Source organism: Hemicordylus capensis, chromosome 4, assembly GCF_027244095.1.
Source record: "Hemicordylus capensis ecotype Gifberg chromosome 4, rHemCap1.1.pri, whole genome shotgun sequence".
Taxonomy (NCBI): domain Eukaryota; kingdom Metazoa; phylum Chordata; class Lepidosauria; order Squamata; family Cordylidae; genus Hemicordylus; species Hemicordylus capensis.
Window position 1 is genome coordinate 94634412 of NC_069660.1, and position 18168 is coordinate 94652579.

Below are 18168 nucleotides of genomic sequence, written 5' to 3' on the forward strand. Positions count from 1 at the left end.
CAAAAGGTGCTTCTAAGGGTTCAGAGACTCTTTAATATGATGGCATGTGATGTATGAGACTGCAAGGGAAGTGTGGAATCTGCCGAAATTGGACAGAGACACCTTTATGAAAGCAGAGCTCCTGCTCACAGAAGGTGCCCTTGTGTGATTTCAAGGGATTTCTCTCTAGAGCTCTCTCTGCCACATGTCAGCCTCACTTTCAGGAGCAGCTTTTCGAGGGTGGGTGGGAAAGGCCAGTTCTGCAAGCCTCTTTCTGCTTGTTCTAGTTTGGATCCAGTCCATAGACTTTTGCAGGCACACAGATGAAGTCATAGGATGTGACTCTTATTGGAGACCTATTATTTGTTTGGCTATCCTGACTGGATAAGCCATGAAATATAGCTTCCCCCCCCCTTTTTTGCTTCTAATATCATATCTGGTGGCTCTTGCAGATCACTAAAAATCTATGGTTATTAAATTATGCAGTTTATTATCTTGAATTGGGACAAACATTATGAAGAAAGCAGCATTCAACAGAAGCATTTTATGCTAGAGTAAGGCTTTTGTAAGAATTTTTGAACTATATGGATTATAATCAATCCATGTGAGACTAATATCTTCTTCAGTAAGGCTGTGTTTGATTTTTAGGGACAAAACCAGAACACTTTGCAAAAATTGCGTGGAAGAATCATAAGCATTCGACTAACAATCCGTGAGTACAGTGTTTTGTACACAACTGCTGTGAGAATCAAGACTAAGAGAAAAGTTTTGCATTACAGAAAAAAAAGCAAAGTTAAAAACACACATATCTAAAAGAGTACTTAAACATCATTTTTAAGACTGACATTAACTATTGATGGACCTGTTGTACAAAAAAGAAAGCATTAGACAAATTCATGAAGGACAGATATATACATAGCTCTTGCCCATGATGGCTGAACAGAGCCTCCGTGTACAGGGCTGGTATCGTTGTGAACAGAAGCAACAAACAAGAAGGGAGGGTTGTCACCTTAATACCCTACTTCAGTGATCTTCACTATTTTTCAAGCAGGTGCCACTGGCATAAAACTCTTTCATGTGAAAGCCATTTCTCACTGTGCTGACCTCGGTATAGTACTGTGCTTTTCTCAGTAATGAGAGGTCCCTTTAAGAAAGACAGAGCCTTCTCTTAAGAGCTCTAGGAAGAAAGCACTGGGAAGCAGGCCCGTAGGGAGGCCATAGGCGGCCCATGTTTGCGCGCCACCTCAACCCCCCACCTTGTCCCCTTCAACTGACGTCAAAGGGAGCGGGGTTTTGCTCAGAAACAGGCCGCGCCCCCCATTTCCAAGCAAGTTCCTGGCCAGCGCCATGTTCGCAGCGGCTCTCCCTGCTTTAAAAGGCAGGGAGATGTGTTCCCAGCCAGGCTGGGAAGCAGGCGCTCGGCTAAGCATCTCAAAACGGAGCCACGTGGCCCTTGAGAGGCATGACCCAGGTTCTTGGAACCCGTCCGCGCAGTGGTGGTTCCGCCCCTGCTGGGAAGAGCTATGCTTCCCAGTACACCTTCCGAGAGCGTGCAGGGGCTCAAGAGGGCTCTGTTTCCCTTAAAGGAGCCTCAGGGACTGGGCAAAGCACAACACTGCCTGGTGAGAATGGCCATCTCTGCATGGTGCTGGGGGACTGTGCCGAGTATTCCGCTTTGGCTGAAGCTTCACACAGGCCCAATAAACAATTAGGGAGCCATACTTAGGGTTGATGGGGGCCTGCCCCTAGGCCTTACAATGAAGAACATTGCCCTGCTCGATGAGCACCTGGAGACAGCTGGGTGGTTGGTATTTGAAACAGAATGATGGGCTAGATGAACAGCAAGACAGCTCTTACACTGGGGAGTCACACTGTAGTCGTAGAAGACTGCCTTTTATTTTATAAGAGCCAGCGTGGTGTAGTGGTTAGAGTGCTGGACTAGGACTGGGGAGACCTGAGTTCAAATCCCCATTCAGCCATGATACTAGCTGGGTGACTCTGGGCCAGTCACTTCTCTCTCAGCCTGACCTACTTCACAGGGTTGTTGTGAAAAGAGAATCTTAAGTATGTAGGCTCCTTGGAGAAAGAGCGGGATATAAATGTAATTATTATTAATAATAATAATAATAATAAAAATAATAAAATTTGAATAGTGATTCATTATATCGGTTCTGACATGGTGGATATTGTATTAACAGGGATGGCTTTCTTTTTTCTGGATTTCCCCCCTCATTAGGAATTCCCAGTTCCAGAAAGAGTACAGTTTAGATGAAGTGCTACAATCACACAAGGTTTTTGACTTCTTGACTCTCTTGCAGTGTTGGTAAGAATTGCATGTTAGTAGTGCCCTTGCTCGTGCCTAGTTGTTGTTTAAAACTGCTTTGGAGGGGTGTGGGGCGGCGGGGTGGGGTGGGGTGGGGGGTCTGGCTGTTACTTCTAACCGTAGCTCCAAGAGCTGGGAATTCACGCACAGAGTTGGCAGGAAAAGTGTAAACTTCAACATGATTCCTCCTGCCCTATACCTCGTTAGGGAGACATTAAAAACATACCATATGACCAGTGTCCTCTCTGTTTTTCATCTCTGTGTATAATGAGTTTTGTTCTGGGTGGCAGTATCAAGGCAGTGTGTGCACACATGCATGCAGAATGGGGCCTTCCTGATTCAACCTGAGCAGAATCTAAAATTAACTGAGTGAACTTCAAAAAACTTGTGGCACACGTGCATGTCTTGGAAGGAACACTGCTCATGATCCTGATTCTTGTCTGTTCCATTAACGTGCCCTTTGATGAGATGAAGCTGCCTTATGCTTCTTATGTCAGCCATTGGCCTATTTGGTCCTATATATCTTCTCTGGCCAGCAGCAACTCTTAGAAGTTTTTTTCTGAGCTACCCAAGATCTTTTTCTGTAGATCCCATTTGTTCAATCCCCTCCTTGAGTGCCTTATCCCAAGGTTTCTTCAACATCACATAAACGAATGGTAATGTGCTTTTATGAAGTATATACTCACGATGTTCCCATAGTATATGAAAGCCATACTGCTTCTTCTTCTTTTTTAAATCCCACCTCCCCCCCCCCCCGCCCTTGGGATTTGACGTACCTGTTGCAGGGAGCTGTGATTGACCATCAGTCTCTGTAGTACATTACACACTAGGCCACAATACAGCCCCAATTAAACTCTTTTAAATCTCATTATTTCAGTACTGCAGTTTTGAGCACATTTTAAAATTTACCATTTAAAACAATGGATTGAAAATGTTTAACTTTGGCTGGATTGTATCATGCGCATAGTTAAAGCATCATATCCATGTGGTATGAAGGCATTATGTAATGAAACTCCATATGCAGGTAGTAATCTCCATAATGTGTGAAGCTGAAATGCAAATGAGGACTTCCAGTTTGAGCTGTCCACCTGTAATTTTGTTTCGATTATACCAGAGGTTTTCAAACTTGGGTCCCCAGATATTGGGCTACAACATCTGGGAATCCAAGTTTGAGAACCCTACTGTGGAGGGCCAAACAGTTTGTCCTTGACTTAAATCAATCTATCTTTTTCAACTCTTGCCCCAAGGCAGTCTGATGCATACAGTGTGTGTGTACATACACACACACACACACACACACACACACACACACACACAGGAGCACACTACCCTCCTAACAGACACACACCTTCACCACCACCAGCACCGAATACCTTCTTTCCCCTTTTATGTCAGCAAAGCCACCACACAATGTATGTATGTTTTGTTTGTTATTCACCAGGAGGGGCAGGTCCTTCCAGGTGCATTATGGGCAAGTTACCTCCAAAGGCAGGGAGTTCAGATTTTCTGCTTTTGGAGGTGACTCGTTCCACAGTGCACTAGAAAGGAGCCCCTTGTTTAAGGGGAGCGAGACACCTGTCAAAGCAAGGTGTTTAAAACTCCCCGCTTTTGGAGCAGATGCAGAGCCCCCCCCCCCAGCACACCAGCCAGTGTTCCATGGCACACTGGTTAACAGTGTTTTAATATATAGACTTCAGTATGTTCAATGTTATCATCTATTTGGTCTTCACTATGATGTCATTAATCTGCTTTGGACTTCTCTGTTGCTTCTAGTGGGTGGTTAGTTTTGCAAAGTGATGTTTTTCCTCCCGCACCCCCAGCCACCTTTTCTAATCAAAAGACAAACTTAATTAATGAGTGAATCATAGCCTCTCTATCTTTGCCAGCCCTACATCCGATGGTGCTGCTGCGGCCATATTGGCTAGTGAAGAGTTTGTGAGGAAGAATGGGTTGGAGTCGAAAGCTGTTGAAATTGTGGCCCAGGAGTTGGTGACTGATTTTCCGAGCTCATTCGAAGACGGCAGCTGCATTAAAGCGGTAGGCTTGATGTTTAATTTTGGCAAGGAGTGCACCAACGTGTCTTCATTCAATGCACTGTAACTTACGGAGCCTTTTAAGCAAAAAGGGTACTTGCAGTGTACCCTTAGGGTACAACAACCCATGGCGTAGCTGTGACTGTTCTTGTGAGTTCTCTCCATGGCTAGATTCCTAGAGAAATGTAATATATGGAGTTATGTGTATCTTAAGTCCACTTAGCAGTTATGTGTGTCACACATAAGTGACTTATGTGTGTCATAAGTGAATCCATTCCCTGTAAGCCTATGTGCCTCTAGTAAATCCATACTTTCTCTGTTTTAAAATACATGCAATTTCCCTCATGATAGGAACATAGCAACATAGGAAGCTGCCATATACTGAGTCAGACCATTGGTCTAGCTAGCTCAGTATTGTCTACACAGACTGGCAGCGGCTTCTCCAAGGTTGCAGGCAGGAATCTCTCTCAGCCCTATCTTGGAGAAGCCAGGGAGGGAAACCTTCTGCTCTTCCCAGAGCAGCTCCATCCCTTGAGGGGAATATCTTACAGTGCTCACATGTGGTCTCCCATTCAAATGCAACCAGGGCAGACCCTGCTTAGCTAGGGGGACGTCATGCTTGCTGCCACAAGACCAACTCTCCTCTCCTTCTAATGAAGATTGAAATAGCTATCTCTAAATTAATGTATCAAGTAGCTGGAATTGTGCTTTTAATGTTTCCATTGCCAGTTTAGGTTGCCTATATTTATGGACATATTTCAGTTTTTAGTGTTAGTGGAATAAAGAATGTACACATTCACATGAAGTAATGGGGAAAGTGCACAAATTTGCAGTGCAGACATGGTGTATTGTGTATTGCTAGCTTGGTATGTACAATCTCAAACTGGACACAGTAGCTGACAATGTACAAAATCTCTTTGATAAATTCCTGTTCTGAAGGATCACTTGAAGATTATGAATCTTGAGCTGGGCAATGTAGAAACATTGATGTTCCCTGTTTAAGATGCCAACTTATTTGTTGCTAATGTTGAATATTTATAACATATCTGCTCCTTAATGACTTGCGTGTTTGCATTTCATTATCCCATTACTTTAAAAATAATTTATTTGAAATGTTCAGCAAGACTTTGATTAGGGTCAAGAGAACAGAGAGAAAATATCATTTCAAATGTGATTGTATTTGTTATTAATAGGTTGGCTATGATATGACTCAGGAGGCTGCAAAAAGGTGCTTTTCAAAAGCAAATCTGAAACCTGAAGATGTGGACGTGATTGAACTTCATGACTGTTTTTCATCTAATGAATTACTTACTTACGAAGCTCTGGGACTTTGTCCTGAAGGTATTATTTAATTAAGAAATTCTTTTTAAAAATGTATTTGGCACAATCCAACTCACAGTTAAGCCCCCAATTAACTCCTCAAAGCTAACTTCAGGAGGGAAAGGGAATTGCCAGAGACATTCATGTGACCTGAAGTCTGACTCAATTCCCCCTCTGGATTAACGGTGCACTGCTGTAAGGATTCAGGTCTGGTTGTGAAAAGTCTTGTCCTAAAGAAGCAAACTAGCAACAAGTTAAAAAATATTTTTTTTTAAGTACCAGCTCTGGCGAAACAAATGTAAGTTGCTGATGAGGCAAATGAAGAAGGAGGTGAATAAGAACATAATTTTTTAACTACATCAGGTGCCGAAAACTAGTCTGGCCAAAATAATTCTTTGCACATCAGTCTTCACCATGGAAGATGAAGAAAGGCCTACATCTGAACCATTGTTTTTGGAAGGGGATCTGAGATAATGTGACAAACAATGAATACATTGTCAAGTCACTAGAGCCTGGTGGCACTCACCTAAGAACTTTTAAAGAACTCAAACTTGAGCTGCTATAAATTCTCTTAACTAAAATATTCAATGTAAATAAGAATAGACTCCTTTTAAAAGTATTGGAGGGTATGCAACATAACACCAATTTTAAAAAGGGGATCCAGTGAGGAATCAGGAAGATATAGACTTTAATCCAATTACTGTCCCAGGCAAAGTAGTGGAAGATATGAATAAAGCTGGAATGTTAGACATCTGGCAGAACAAGCCGATGAATTGGCATGACCAAAGGGAAATTGTACCTCCCAGCCTTTTGTAATTTTTTGAGAAGGTCAACAAGTATGTACATATGGGGGGTACTCTGATGACATAGACTCACAAAAAGCTTTTGACAGAAGCCCTGTTCAACCCATGTACAATCTGTGTACAGTGCACACACATACAGATATGCACACATTCATAGTTATTCATTTATAACATTCAATGCATGTGCAGAAGTCCACTTTCTGTCTCCATTTGAGGGGGTCTGTACCCAGGTTCACTCCTAAAATGAACACACCTACAGTCATTTCATGCGAAAACATCTATATGTGTACATAATACCTGTAATGTAATGTCCTAGGTAGGGCTAAAGTATCTCATTAAAGGCTCATCTTTAGTAAGTTTAGCATTCATGGAATAAAAGCACAGATCTTGTTAGGGTCCCTGTACTGAACCACCAACCAACCAAAATGCTAACATGTTTCTTAAATAAGATGCACACTCTGAAGATGTGTAGAAAAATAGGTGTTTCCTTACTCAATCCACAGAAGGACGCTCGCATCCTGCTGCTGGGTTCTACACTAAGGTTGATAACGCTATGCTTGTAGCTTCATTTTATTAATGGTGCAGACGCAAGTGATGCCTATTTGGAGATTTCCAAAGTGAAGGAGGGGAGCAAGAGGGTTAGAATGCTGATGTTTGGGATTGATACACTAAACATCAGCATTCTAACTCTCTTGTTCACTCAGGAAATATTGGGACTGTTTCCAGCTGAAATACAGTGGGAAGCCAGGGTGTTGTGCTGAAACAGAGAAATGCCTAAAAGCAACTTTTGAGGGCAAGTATTGATGTGTATATCAAAGCAATTTATGCCATCTGTATGTGCCACTGTGATGATGTGGGCAGAACACTAGAGTAGGGATGTGCTTGAAGCACGGCGGCCATATACATGTCAGCATCATGCAGGGGCATCCGGGAGGTGCCCCATTGGCTCACAGTGATAGCTGGGGGGAGTGCCACAATTACAGACGTATGGACCTGCTCTCCTCCATGTTAAAGCAGGCTGTGTAAGCCCTCATCTTAAAAGGGATTGTGCTGTAATTCGTACACCGAATTGAGTTTTAGCACTTCCCTATATTGGAGTTGGACCAGGGAGATCCAGGTCCAATCAAATATAAAAACACATGCCATTTGCAGAATTTTTCATGCTTGTCACATTCAGGTCAATGTGACTTGTCCATGCATAACTGCATAGGCTGCAGTCCATTACCTCTTTTTCTAAATAATGTTTATGAATGTAATTCCTTTGAATGCCACAAAGGGGCATATGGCCTGAATGAGGAACAATCAGACTTGGCATCAAGTCTGCATAAACATGATTACCATCTTTCCCCCCCCCCCCCACCCCTTAGCAAGACTTAAAAGCATATTCTAGTCCCTGTCTTCCTCTTATCACAGTTTCCCCCCCTCTAAATTTGGTGCAGCATCCAAAATGGCTGCAATAATTTCTCCTCTCCCTATATAGTCTGTATAGGAGAACCACTTCTTCTCTGCTGAAGATGAACTGCCTTTGAAATGACTGGTTTTCGTAATCCTTCATTGATAAGTCATTACAGTATGGCTTTCTGAGATTTTGGAATTACTGAGTTATTGAGAATTAGCATTTCATTTACACCTTGTTTTGTGTATACTGAAGTGGTTGCGTTATTGAAAGGAAAACCTAATCCTGGTAAGAGGATGCAAACTGAGGTTCGAATTATATAATTAATCACATTGCTATCTTTTGGGCAGCAAAAGTCCAGTGGCTACTTTTCCTAAAGAAAACTCCTCTGGCAAGGGGCTGTTTGAGGCAGAGACCATTTGCACTCTTTCCCCACCTTTTCCATTCCAGTTTTTCTGCTGTAAACTTCCTAAGATTATGTGGATGGGATAAGGGAAAGGGTTAAGCACTTTCTCCACCCAAATCAACCCCTCCCCAAACTGTGATTCCTTAGAAAAGCAGCTGTCAGTTAAATCCTCAGTCACAGTTCTTACAGTTCAACTGGAAGAGAGCAAGCTTTTATTTCCAGGAAAAAATTGTTGATGACAAGATCCTGGAGTAAGTGGTTCAAATTAAAACTATTGCATCAAAGTGACTAATTGATTTTTTCCAAGTACTGTTGCCAGTTATTGCACTTGATGCAAACATCTGAGCTTCTTGATGTTTTTCTTAATGCAAAAAAAGAAAAGCAGTAGATAAAGTGAATTTACATAGAAATTGAAATCTGAGCGCACACATTGGGCAAGTTCATAAATAGTGCAGGTATTCATTCTTTTCCAATGGACTCTCTTAGGTAACTAGAGGGAGCTGTTCGTAATGATTTAAGATGCAGGGAATCTTGTATGCAAGTACTAAGAGTGATCCCCCACTGCTTTGTTATTTATTTTTTAAAGGAAAAGCTGGTGAGCTGGTTGACAGAGGAGACAATACATATGGTGGAAAATGGGTCATAAATCCAAGTGGTGGCTTGATTTCAAAAGGACACCCACTGGGAGCTACAGGTATCTCATATACTCTTATCTCTTTAAAATATGGAATGCAGTCTTTTAGGTTTTTTATTGGGCGGCCATCTGCTGGTTTAGAGCTGTGACTGGTAAGTACAATTAAATAACAATAATAATAGTAGTAGTAGTAATAATAGTAATAATACCACCTAGATTCAAGGAAAGTTAGAGAAGTCCTAGAAATAATAAAGCAGCAAATAACAGCAGTGTCAAAGAAGATTAGCAGATATGAAGCCAGAATTACACAACACAGGCAGAATCTCCAATTCCAGTCGAATCAGAGACGTTTCTACCAAAGTATAGAAGGAGAAACTGCAAGAAACGTAGAAACACCAAATAAAGAAGAAACAGTGCAATTCTGGGGGAAATTATGGGGCAATCCAATAGATTATAATAAAAAAGCAGGCTGGATGAAAGAGGTCAAAAATGTAACCAACAAATGCAAGATCTAATAATAACACCAGAATTAATAAGTGAAAGAGCAAAGAAAATTAAAAATTGGACTGCTCCAGGCTACGATGAACTGCATGGCTTTTGGCTTAAACACCTAACAAGCCTTCATAAACAACTATCAGAACAGTTCAATCACATTTTGCAAGGTGGTGATGCTGAACAATGGCTAACAACTGGGAAAACCCATCTCATAATGAAAGACCCAGCAAAAGGTGCACTTCCAAGTAATTATAGACCGATAACCTGCCTGCCAACCATGTTCAAATTATTAACTGGAATAATAGCAGATGAAGTGATGCAACACTTATTAACTAACAAGCAGCTTCCAGTTGAACAGAAAGGAAATTGCCCGAACACCAGAGGCACAAAAGACCAGCTGCTGATTGACAAAATGATTTTACAAAATTGCAAGAGAAGAAAAACAAATCTAAGTGTTGCATGGATTGACTACAAGAAAGCCTTCGATTCATTGCCTCACACATGGATACTAAAATGTTTAGAAACAACTGGTGTCAGCAAAAACATTCAGATATTTATTTTAAAAAGCAATGAGCATGTGGAGTACACAGTTAACAATCAATGGCAAGACACTTGGACAGGTTAGCATTAGAAGAGGCATTTTCCAAGGGGACTCACTATCCCCTCTGTTGTTTGTAATCACCATGACCCCACTTTCACAAATACTAAACAAAACAGGCCTCGGATACCAAACATCTAAAACATCAAGTAAAATCAACCATCTGCTGTACATGGACGATCTGAAGTTGTATGGAAAGTCCCAGTCAGAAATCGAATCACTGCTAAATACTGTCCGTATATTCAGTAGCGATATAGCAATGGAGTTTGGACTAGACAAGTGTGCTGCATTAATAATGAACAGAGGGAAAATAACAAAAACAGAAGGAATAGAACTGCCCAATGGAAGCAAGATCAAGAACCTGGAAGAGAATGAACATTACAAATACTTGGGCATTCTCCAGGCTGATAACATTGCACACACTGAAGTTAAAAGAAAAATTGGAAGTGAATACATCAGGAGAGTTAGAAAAATCCTCAAGTCCAAACTCAATGGTGGGAACACCATACAAGCCATAAACACCTGGGCTATACCTGTTATCAGATACACTGCAGGAATAATAGACTGGACCCAGGCAGAGCTAGAGATGCTGGATTGTAAGACCAGGAAAATCATGACCATCAATCATGCTCTGCACCCCCGCAGTGATGTAGATAGGCTATACCTCCCTCGCAGCTCAGGTGGAAGAGGAATGCTGCAAGTCTATCAAACAGTAAAGGAGGAGAAAAGAGGCCTTGAAGAATATATCAAGGACAGTAAAGAAGATGCACTTCAAATGGTCAATAACGCGAAACTATTCAACACCAATTAAAGAAAGCAGGCCTACAAGAAAGAACAAGTCAAGAACCGAGCAGAAAAATGGAGAAATAAGCCCCTGCATGGTCAATATTTGTACAATATAAGTGGAAAATCAGACATCACCAAGATCTGGCAATGGCTTAAGAATGGCAACTTGAAGAAAGAAACAGAGGGTTTAATACTGGCTGCGCAAGAACAGACACTAAGAACAAATGCAATAAGAGCAAAAGTCGCAAAATCCACAACAAACAGTAAGTGCTGCCTTTGTAAAGAAGCAGATGAAACAGTGGACCACCTAATCAGCTGTTGTAAAAAGATTGCACAGACTGACTACAAACAAAGGCATGACAAGGTAGCAGGAATGATACACTGGAACATCTGCAAAAAATACAAGCTACCTGTAGCTAAAAATTGTTGGTACCATAAAATTGAAAAAGTTGAAGAAAATGAAGATGTAAAAATATTATGGGACTTCCGACTACAAACAGACAAACATCTGCCACACAATACACCAGATATAACTGTAGTGGAGAAGAAAGAAAAACAAGTCATAATCGACATAGCAATACCAGGGGATAGCAGAATAGAAGAAAAAGAAATAGAAAAAATCACCAAATACAAAGATCTACAAATTGAACTTGAAAGGCTGTGGCAGAAAAAGACCAAAATAATCCCAGTGGTAATTGGCGCCCTGGGTGCAGTTCCAAAAGACCTTGAAGAGCACCTCAGCACCATAGAGGCCACAGAAATCACCATCAGCCAATTACAAAAAGCAGCTTTACTGGGAACAGCCTATATTTGCGACGATATCTATAACAATTGACAATAAAATTCTGGCATCCCAGGTCCTTGGGAGTAAAACAAACCAGTCAATAACACCTGTCTGACTGTGTAAACAAGAACCGTCGTCCTGGGTCAGGCCCCCGCCCCTGCGGCCGGGCCCCCCGCCGCCACCGCCTTGATGGGCCCGCTGCCGTGGCCCGCCACCTCGCCCCACCCTGTCCCGCTGCCCCGCTGGGCCCCGCCGCCACGGCTGGGCCCCGCCGCCGCCGCGCTGGGCCCCGCCAATCAGCTGGGCTGCCGGGACGCATTTTTCCTGGGCACACCCAGGAGAATTATATATATAGATAATACAATTGCTCACCTGCCATTTTGACTAGACTGAACAGTTTGACAAGAGGGAACAGTATGACAGGCAATGTTTTCCAAGCATTCTTAGTGCACTGTTAGTAAAGCTCTCTTTTGGTTTTTCTGTCTCTTTCTGACTGTTTAAGACTCTCTCTGGCAAGCTAGTGGGGTGGGTAGAGGAGGCTTGGCCTGGCAACTGGTAGATCAAGCAGTACTCTTCAAGAAAGGGGTACTGGCCTCTGGGTTGCTTCATGCACTAATGTTTCCTACATGAAGTACAGGAACATCTGAACTGTTGCATGAGTGTCTTTCTGCCACAAGTACACCAGTTTTTAGCTTCTGAATATGCTGGCTGCCTGATCAATACGCTTGCAGTGGAAAAGCTAGACAGCAGATAAAATATCACAGTGGGCCAGTTCAGATATAATATTATTGAGCAAGGATTAAATCTTGGCTTCACACAGTATCTCCTAACCTTGGGAATACACGCGGTCTCCACACTCTTTTGCGTGCAAGGGTTGGAAGAATTCTGCTCCAGATTCCAGTTATAAATAAGTTAGGATTTCTCATTTCATCCATGTTGGGCAATCATGGCTTATTCTAGCCAGAGTCTCAAAATAAACCAGAAAGGACATTTTGAAACCCTGGCTAGAATAAGTCAGGAGTTTTAGATTGTGAGCCCTTTGGGGACAGGGAATCATCTTATTTATGTATTGTTTGTTTTTCTGTGTAAACCGCATTGAGAACTTTGGTTGAAGAATGGTATATAAATGTTCGTAGTAGTAGGATCACCCGGTTCAGAAGGAAGAAGCAATTCTGGCTTGGTCTGTGCTAGAATTGGAAGTAGTGTCCTTTCCCCCTCACATGTGAAAGGGAGAATGGAGCATGTGTTCTGGAGCCTAGGAAACTTTGCATGGATTAAATCCTGGCTCTGGATTACATCTTCAGGGTTCTGTAATGGTGAGTCCCAGTTGAATTACTTTTTCCATATGTACTTGGTTAATTCGAGCCCCACACAGCCTTTTATCTAAGTAAAATAAAATGATCAGCTTGGTATTGGTTTCACTGATTGCAGAGATATGATATTTACAAACCGTAAGCAGTGTTTGATTAATGGTCTTGCTAGGCATAAGCAAAGCTCTGTTCTGTGTCTGTTACCTGATTTGGTAGGCACAATTGCCTGGTCTGCATATTGTTATAATGCATATGGAAAATGTTGGAGAACAATGAAACAGATAGTTTGCTGTGACATTTAGCATTCAGGAATCACAGTGGCCACCACCCCATGCCACATGTTTTCTTTTGATTCTGAGTACATATAACACTTAAAATATGGCATGGCATCGCATAGCATGGTATGCGGTGTGCCCTCCTACATGCCATGGCTTGCATATGAACAGTGATCACTCTATGTTGCTGAAGATGTACAACATCTTCCTCCCCATAATTCAGAGTGGAATGTGAACATTGCCAAGCTGTGGCACATCCTTGCGCCTGCTTGCATAAGAAGTACTCCAGATATCCAGAAGGACCTGGAGAAAACAGAAATGAAGTAATGCAGCCTTCACTCCCCAGTTTCATGTGAACAATTTAAAAGCAGCAGGGATGGGGTAAAAATCCTGTGGCTGGGATCCTGAAAACTACATCACTAGATGCACATAGCCAGCGGCATTATTATATGGTTCTTTAGTAGCCTTCTATGCCGCATGACAAACTACTTCTGAACTTCTCTTGGGATTCAGATGTGGTATGGGGGGAGTGTTCTGCTGTTCAAAGGAAGCACATATACAGTCCCACTGGGACACCTAAGATGTTGGTTGCCCCTAAAGTGGCTTTTCAGATTCCCAGTAGGGAAAACACATACTTGAGTTAAAGTCTCAAATTTCCCCATTTTGCTTCTCAGGAGCTTTCCCAGACTGCAGTATAATGTAGTATTAAGCTTCTGCACAAGTTTCTAACACCTTCTTACATGCAGTCCACATGTTTGTGTAGGCTCCCGTGCTCCTCCTTAGCACAATCTTCTTTTGTGGCCTTACCTTGAGCAGGGAGCTCGTGTGATTTTCACAGCTCCACCTGTCGACTAGTACTTGCATTTTGAGAAGATTACTTTTAAGTAGTAGTGAAAAGGAATGGGTTCGTCTCAGAATGCAGTTGCTGGCAAGCAGATGGCACTGTGAAAATTGCACGAGTCCCCTGCTTGGTGTGTGGGCACAGGAGCCTGCACAAACATGGTGATTGTGAGTAAGAAAGCATTATTTTATTCTATTTATTTATTCTATTTATATACCGCCCCTCCTAAAGTGACTCAGGGCAGTTTATACTAAAATAAAAAATACATGACAATCAAAAACAGATTAAAATTACAATTAAATCAACATTAAAAGCCAGACTAAAAAGATGGGTCTTTTAAGGCTCTCCTGATGGCCTCCAAGGAATGAATGAATGAATGAATGAATTTATTTATTTATTTATTTATTTATTTATTTATTTAATATACTGCCTGACTCCAAAGGCTCTAGGCGGTTCACAAAAATAGACGCAAGAAAAACAAAATAAAACTGTTAAAAACAGCAAGTTAAAAATGTAAAACATTCGAAGAGTACTAAAAGCCTAGTTGAAAAAATATGTGTTAAGAACTCTTTTGAAGGCTGGCAAAGATGTCAAACCACTAATGGCTAGAGGGAGTGCATTCCACAGCCACCACCTTCTACAGAGAAGATCCACTCTTGAGTCACCACCAGACGAGCTGGTGGCATATGGAGACGGATCTCTCTCTCAATGTGAGGTGGTGATCATGCCGAATAAGGCGTTCTCCTAGGTAACCCAGTCCTAAGCCATTTATAGGGCTTTAAGATAATCACTAGCACTTTGTTTTTTGCTCAGAAACCTACTGGTAACCATTGCAATTGCTTTAAAACAGGCATAATATGGTCTCTCCAAGACACTCCAGAGACCAATCTAGCCACTGCATTTTGAACCAACGGAAGTTTTCAAACTACATAAAAAGGCAGCCCCACATAGAACGGATTGCTGTAATCAAGCCTAGAGGTTACCAGAGTGCACAACAGTTCTGAGATCACTATCTTCAAGGAACGGATGCAGCTGTTGTATCAACCAAAGTTGATAGAAAGCGCTCCTGGCCATAGTCTCAACCTGACAAACCAAAGTGAGGCCTGGGTCCAGAAGCACTCCCAAGCTATGTACCTTTTCCTTCAGGCTGGAGTGAAACCCCATCCAGAACAGGAAGATCTATCGCATCCCTCAAAGTATGACCTCCGTCTTGCTTGGATTCAGCTTCAGTTTATCATCCCTTATCCAGTCTATTACTGCCTGTAGGCAGGCATTTAGGGGGATTATGCCATTTCTTGATGATGATGTCATGGAGAAATAGATTTGGGTGTCATCGGCATATTGATAACACCCCGCTCCAAATTTCCTGATGATCTCACCCAGCAGTTCCATGTAGATGTTAAAAAGCATCAGAGGTAGGATAGAGCCCATACAACAGCTCTCGTTTCAAAGAGCAACTATCTCCAAGCAACACCATCTGGAATCTGCTGGAGAAATAGGAGTGGAGCCACTGCAAAGCAGTGCCAGATATTCCCAAATCCCCCAGGTGATCCAGAAGGATAACATCAAAAGTTGCAGAAAGGTCCAAAAGAACCAACAGAGTCACACTCCCTCTGCCCATTCCCTGGTAGAGATCATCTATCAGGTCAACCAAGGCTGTCTCCACCCCATAGCCTGTTCTAAAGCTAGTTTGAAAAGGATTTAGATAATCAGTATCTTCCAAAACTGCCTGGAGTTGATTAGCCACCACTTTCTCAATTGTCTTGCCCACCCAAGGGAGGTTGGAGACTGGCCTATAATTATCCATCACTGAGGGCTCTAGGGCAGGCTTCTTAAACAAATTGCTTCCTTCAAACATGGAGACATCCTACCCTCCCTCAGCAAGGCATTTATGATGTCAACTAGGCCAACTCTAACAACCTCCCTGCTAGATGTTATAAGCCATGTTGGGCATGGATCTAAAGAACAAGTGGTAGGCTGAATAGCTCCAAGGAGCTTGTCCACATCCTCAGGAGTCACAAATTGAAACTGATCCATTCGATCAGTTTCAATCTTATGTTCATGGGGAGCATGTTCAACTACCTAGGGACGACAACAGAGAAAGCCCAACCCCAGGTTGCCACCAGATGAACCGGTGGCACCCAAAGATGGACCCCTTCTGATGATCTCAGTGGGTGGTGGGGATCTTGTAGAGGAAGGCACTCTCTCAGGTAACCAAGACCTAAGCCATTCAGGGCTTTAAAGGTAATAACCAGCACTTTGTATTTTGCCCAGAAACATATCGACAGCCAGTGTAATTGTTTAAGAACAGGCATAATGTGGTTTCTCTGGGATACCCCAGAGACATAAGAACAGCCCTGCTGGATCAGGTCCAAGGCCCATCTAGTCCAGCATCCTGTTTCACACAGTGGCCCACCAGATGCTGCTGGAAGCCTACAGGCAGGAGTTGAGGGCATGCGCTCTCTCATAACCAGACCAATCTGGCTGCCACATTTTGAACTACGCGAAGTTTCTAAATTACATACAAATGCAGCCCTACATAGAGCGCATTACAGTGGTCCAACCTGGAGGTTACCAGCTGGTGTACCACCGTTTTCAGGTCTTTCTCCTCATTATCAGGTCATTCTCCTTCCACAAACGTATGTGGAAGCTTTCAAAATCCTGCACTGTACTGCCATCTGGAAAAATGCCAGGCCAGTCTCAGCTGAAGTTTGACCTGATAGTTATTGTTGCCTCCTGTTTTGTAAGTCTTCTGTTTCGTTGTGTTTGCATAACCCTGGACTTATTGATCATAGGTTTAAAATGCCTTGGGTTACTTACCACCCTTGCAGCTGTCTGTCTAATCAGTGGGAGTCCTAGTTTCAGTAACATCAGGTCAATTTAATTCCTCCAGAATTTAAGGTTCCTCTTCTAAACACATTTGCAAGTCTTGTTTACTTTAATAGAATCTTTCCCCAGCTGTGTTAAGATCCTTCATGTGATTAGGAAGTGTACATATGCTCAGCAGTAAGATGCAAGCCACCATTGAAATGAATCATCAACTGAAAAATTGTGTTGTATTGCTATTTACATGAAATTAACATTGTTCCGGTATCCTCCTGTTCATGAATGGTATGGCTGAAAAATGGAACACTCGTTTTATAGTAAACTTTAGTTTGAAATGGCTGTGTAATGTAAAATGCCTGATTCATTCTTAAAGAGCTGTCAGCGTTTGGGAATCTTGATAATTGAGTAAAAAATTAACTTGAGTTTCTTTTGACCATTTTCTCCACTGTTTTATTTCAGGTATTTCTATGTAATGAACAGTAGAAACCTGTTTATTTTTTTGTTTATTTTAAGGTGAGGATTATTGCAAATCTTATAGGAGCTTTCAGGAAATGCTAAAGTACCTCATAATTCATATGCAGGTCAGAGTGCATATCAATTTGAGTCATTAGGATATGGGAATTAGTTCCCCCTGACTCCAAAGAGGTTGGAGTTCTTGTGTTTCTTTTTTTTACCTCAAGTATATGTGCTCAGTAGATAAAGGGCCTGTAGTGATCAGACTTCCCTCCTGCTAAAGAGACAGGAAGTGAACCTTTGTCTTGATGCTGGTGAACTCCAGGGCAGCCAATCAGTACACCAGGTGGGTGGGAGCTAGAGAGCGGTTGCGGGGAATTCTGGGAACAAGAAGGGCAGTTTTTGTTGGAGAGAAACAAGCAGAAAGGCTTAGTGAGGAGCAATGGAGTCTGCTCCCTCATAGTCAAAGCCAGTATGGAGGTTTCTTTCCTGGAATAACTCTGTAGATCCTTTAAAAGAAAGGATTGCAGGAAGCTTGATTCTCATCAGAGGTTGGATGAGTTTTCAAGGAAAAGGGAATTCAGCATAGGGAACAGTTTGTTAGTCAGATTGCACGTTAGATACTCATATTTCTTTGGTGTGTGTGTGTTTTGCGTATTCCTTGATACTGTTTTATCAAGGAATATGCAAGATAACGTTGTTACCTGCAACGTGATTAAAATAAGAAACACTAGCCTACACCCATCCTACCTAGGGAATTGCAAAAGACTCTATAAGCATTTAAATGTGCCTGAGACAACCTATTTTTGTAATCTATTAAATATCCTTAACTGTATCTAAGAAAGCTAGAAAGCCCCAGATGGAAGCAGTCTGCAGTACTTGAATGAAACTGTTTTTAAGTCTTTT

At 42.1% G+C, this 18168-nt stretch overlaps 1 protein-coding gene across 2 annotated transcripts in view; it reads left to right on the forward strand.

Annotated features, from left to right (window-relative positions):
* Positions 1-18168, forward strand: part of SCP2 (sterol carrier protein 2) — a 51826-nt gene that overhangs the window by 15909 nt on the left and 17749 nt on the right. For both annotated transcript variants that reach the window (XM_053244586.1, XM_053244587.1), the window contains 5 exons: positions 628-691; positions 2216-2302; positions 4189-4339; positions 5529-5676; positions 8847-8954. In XM_053244586.1, coding sequence (XP_053100561.1) covers positions 628-691; positions 2216-2302; positions 4189-4339; positions 5529-5676; positions 8847-8954 — 558 coding nt within the window. The remainder of the gene's footprint in view (positions 1-627; positions 692-2215; positions 2303-4188; positions 4340-5528; positions 5677-8846; positions 8955-18168) is intronic.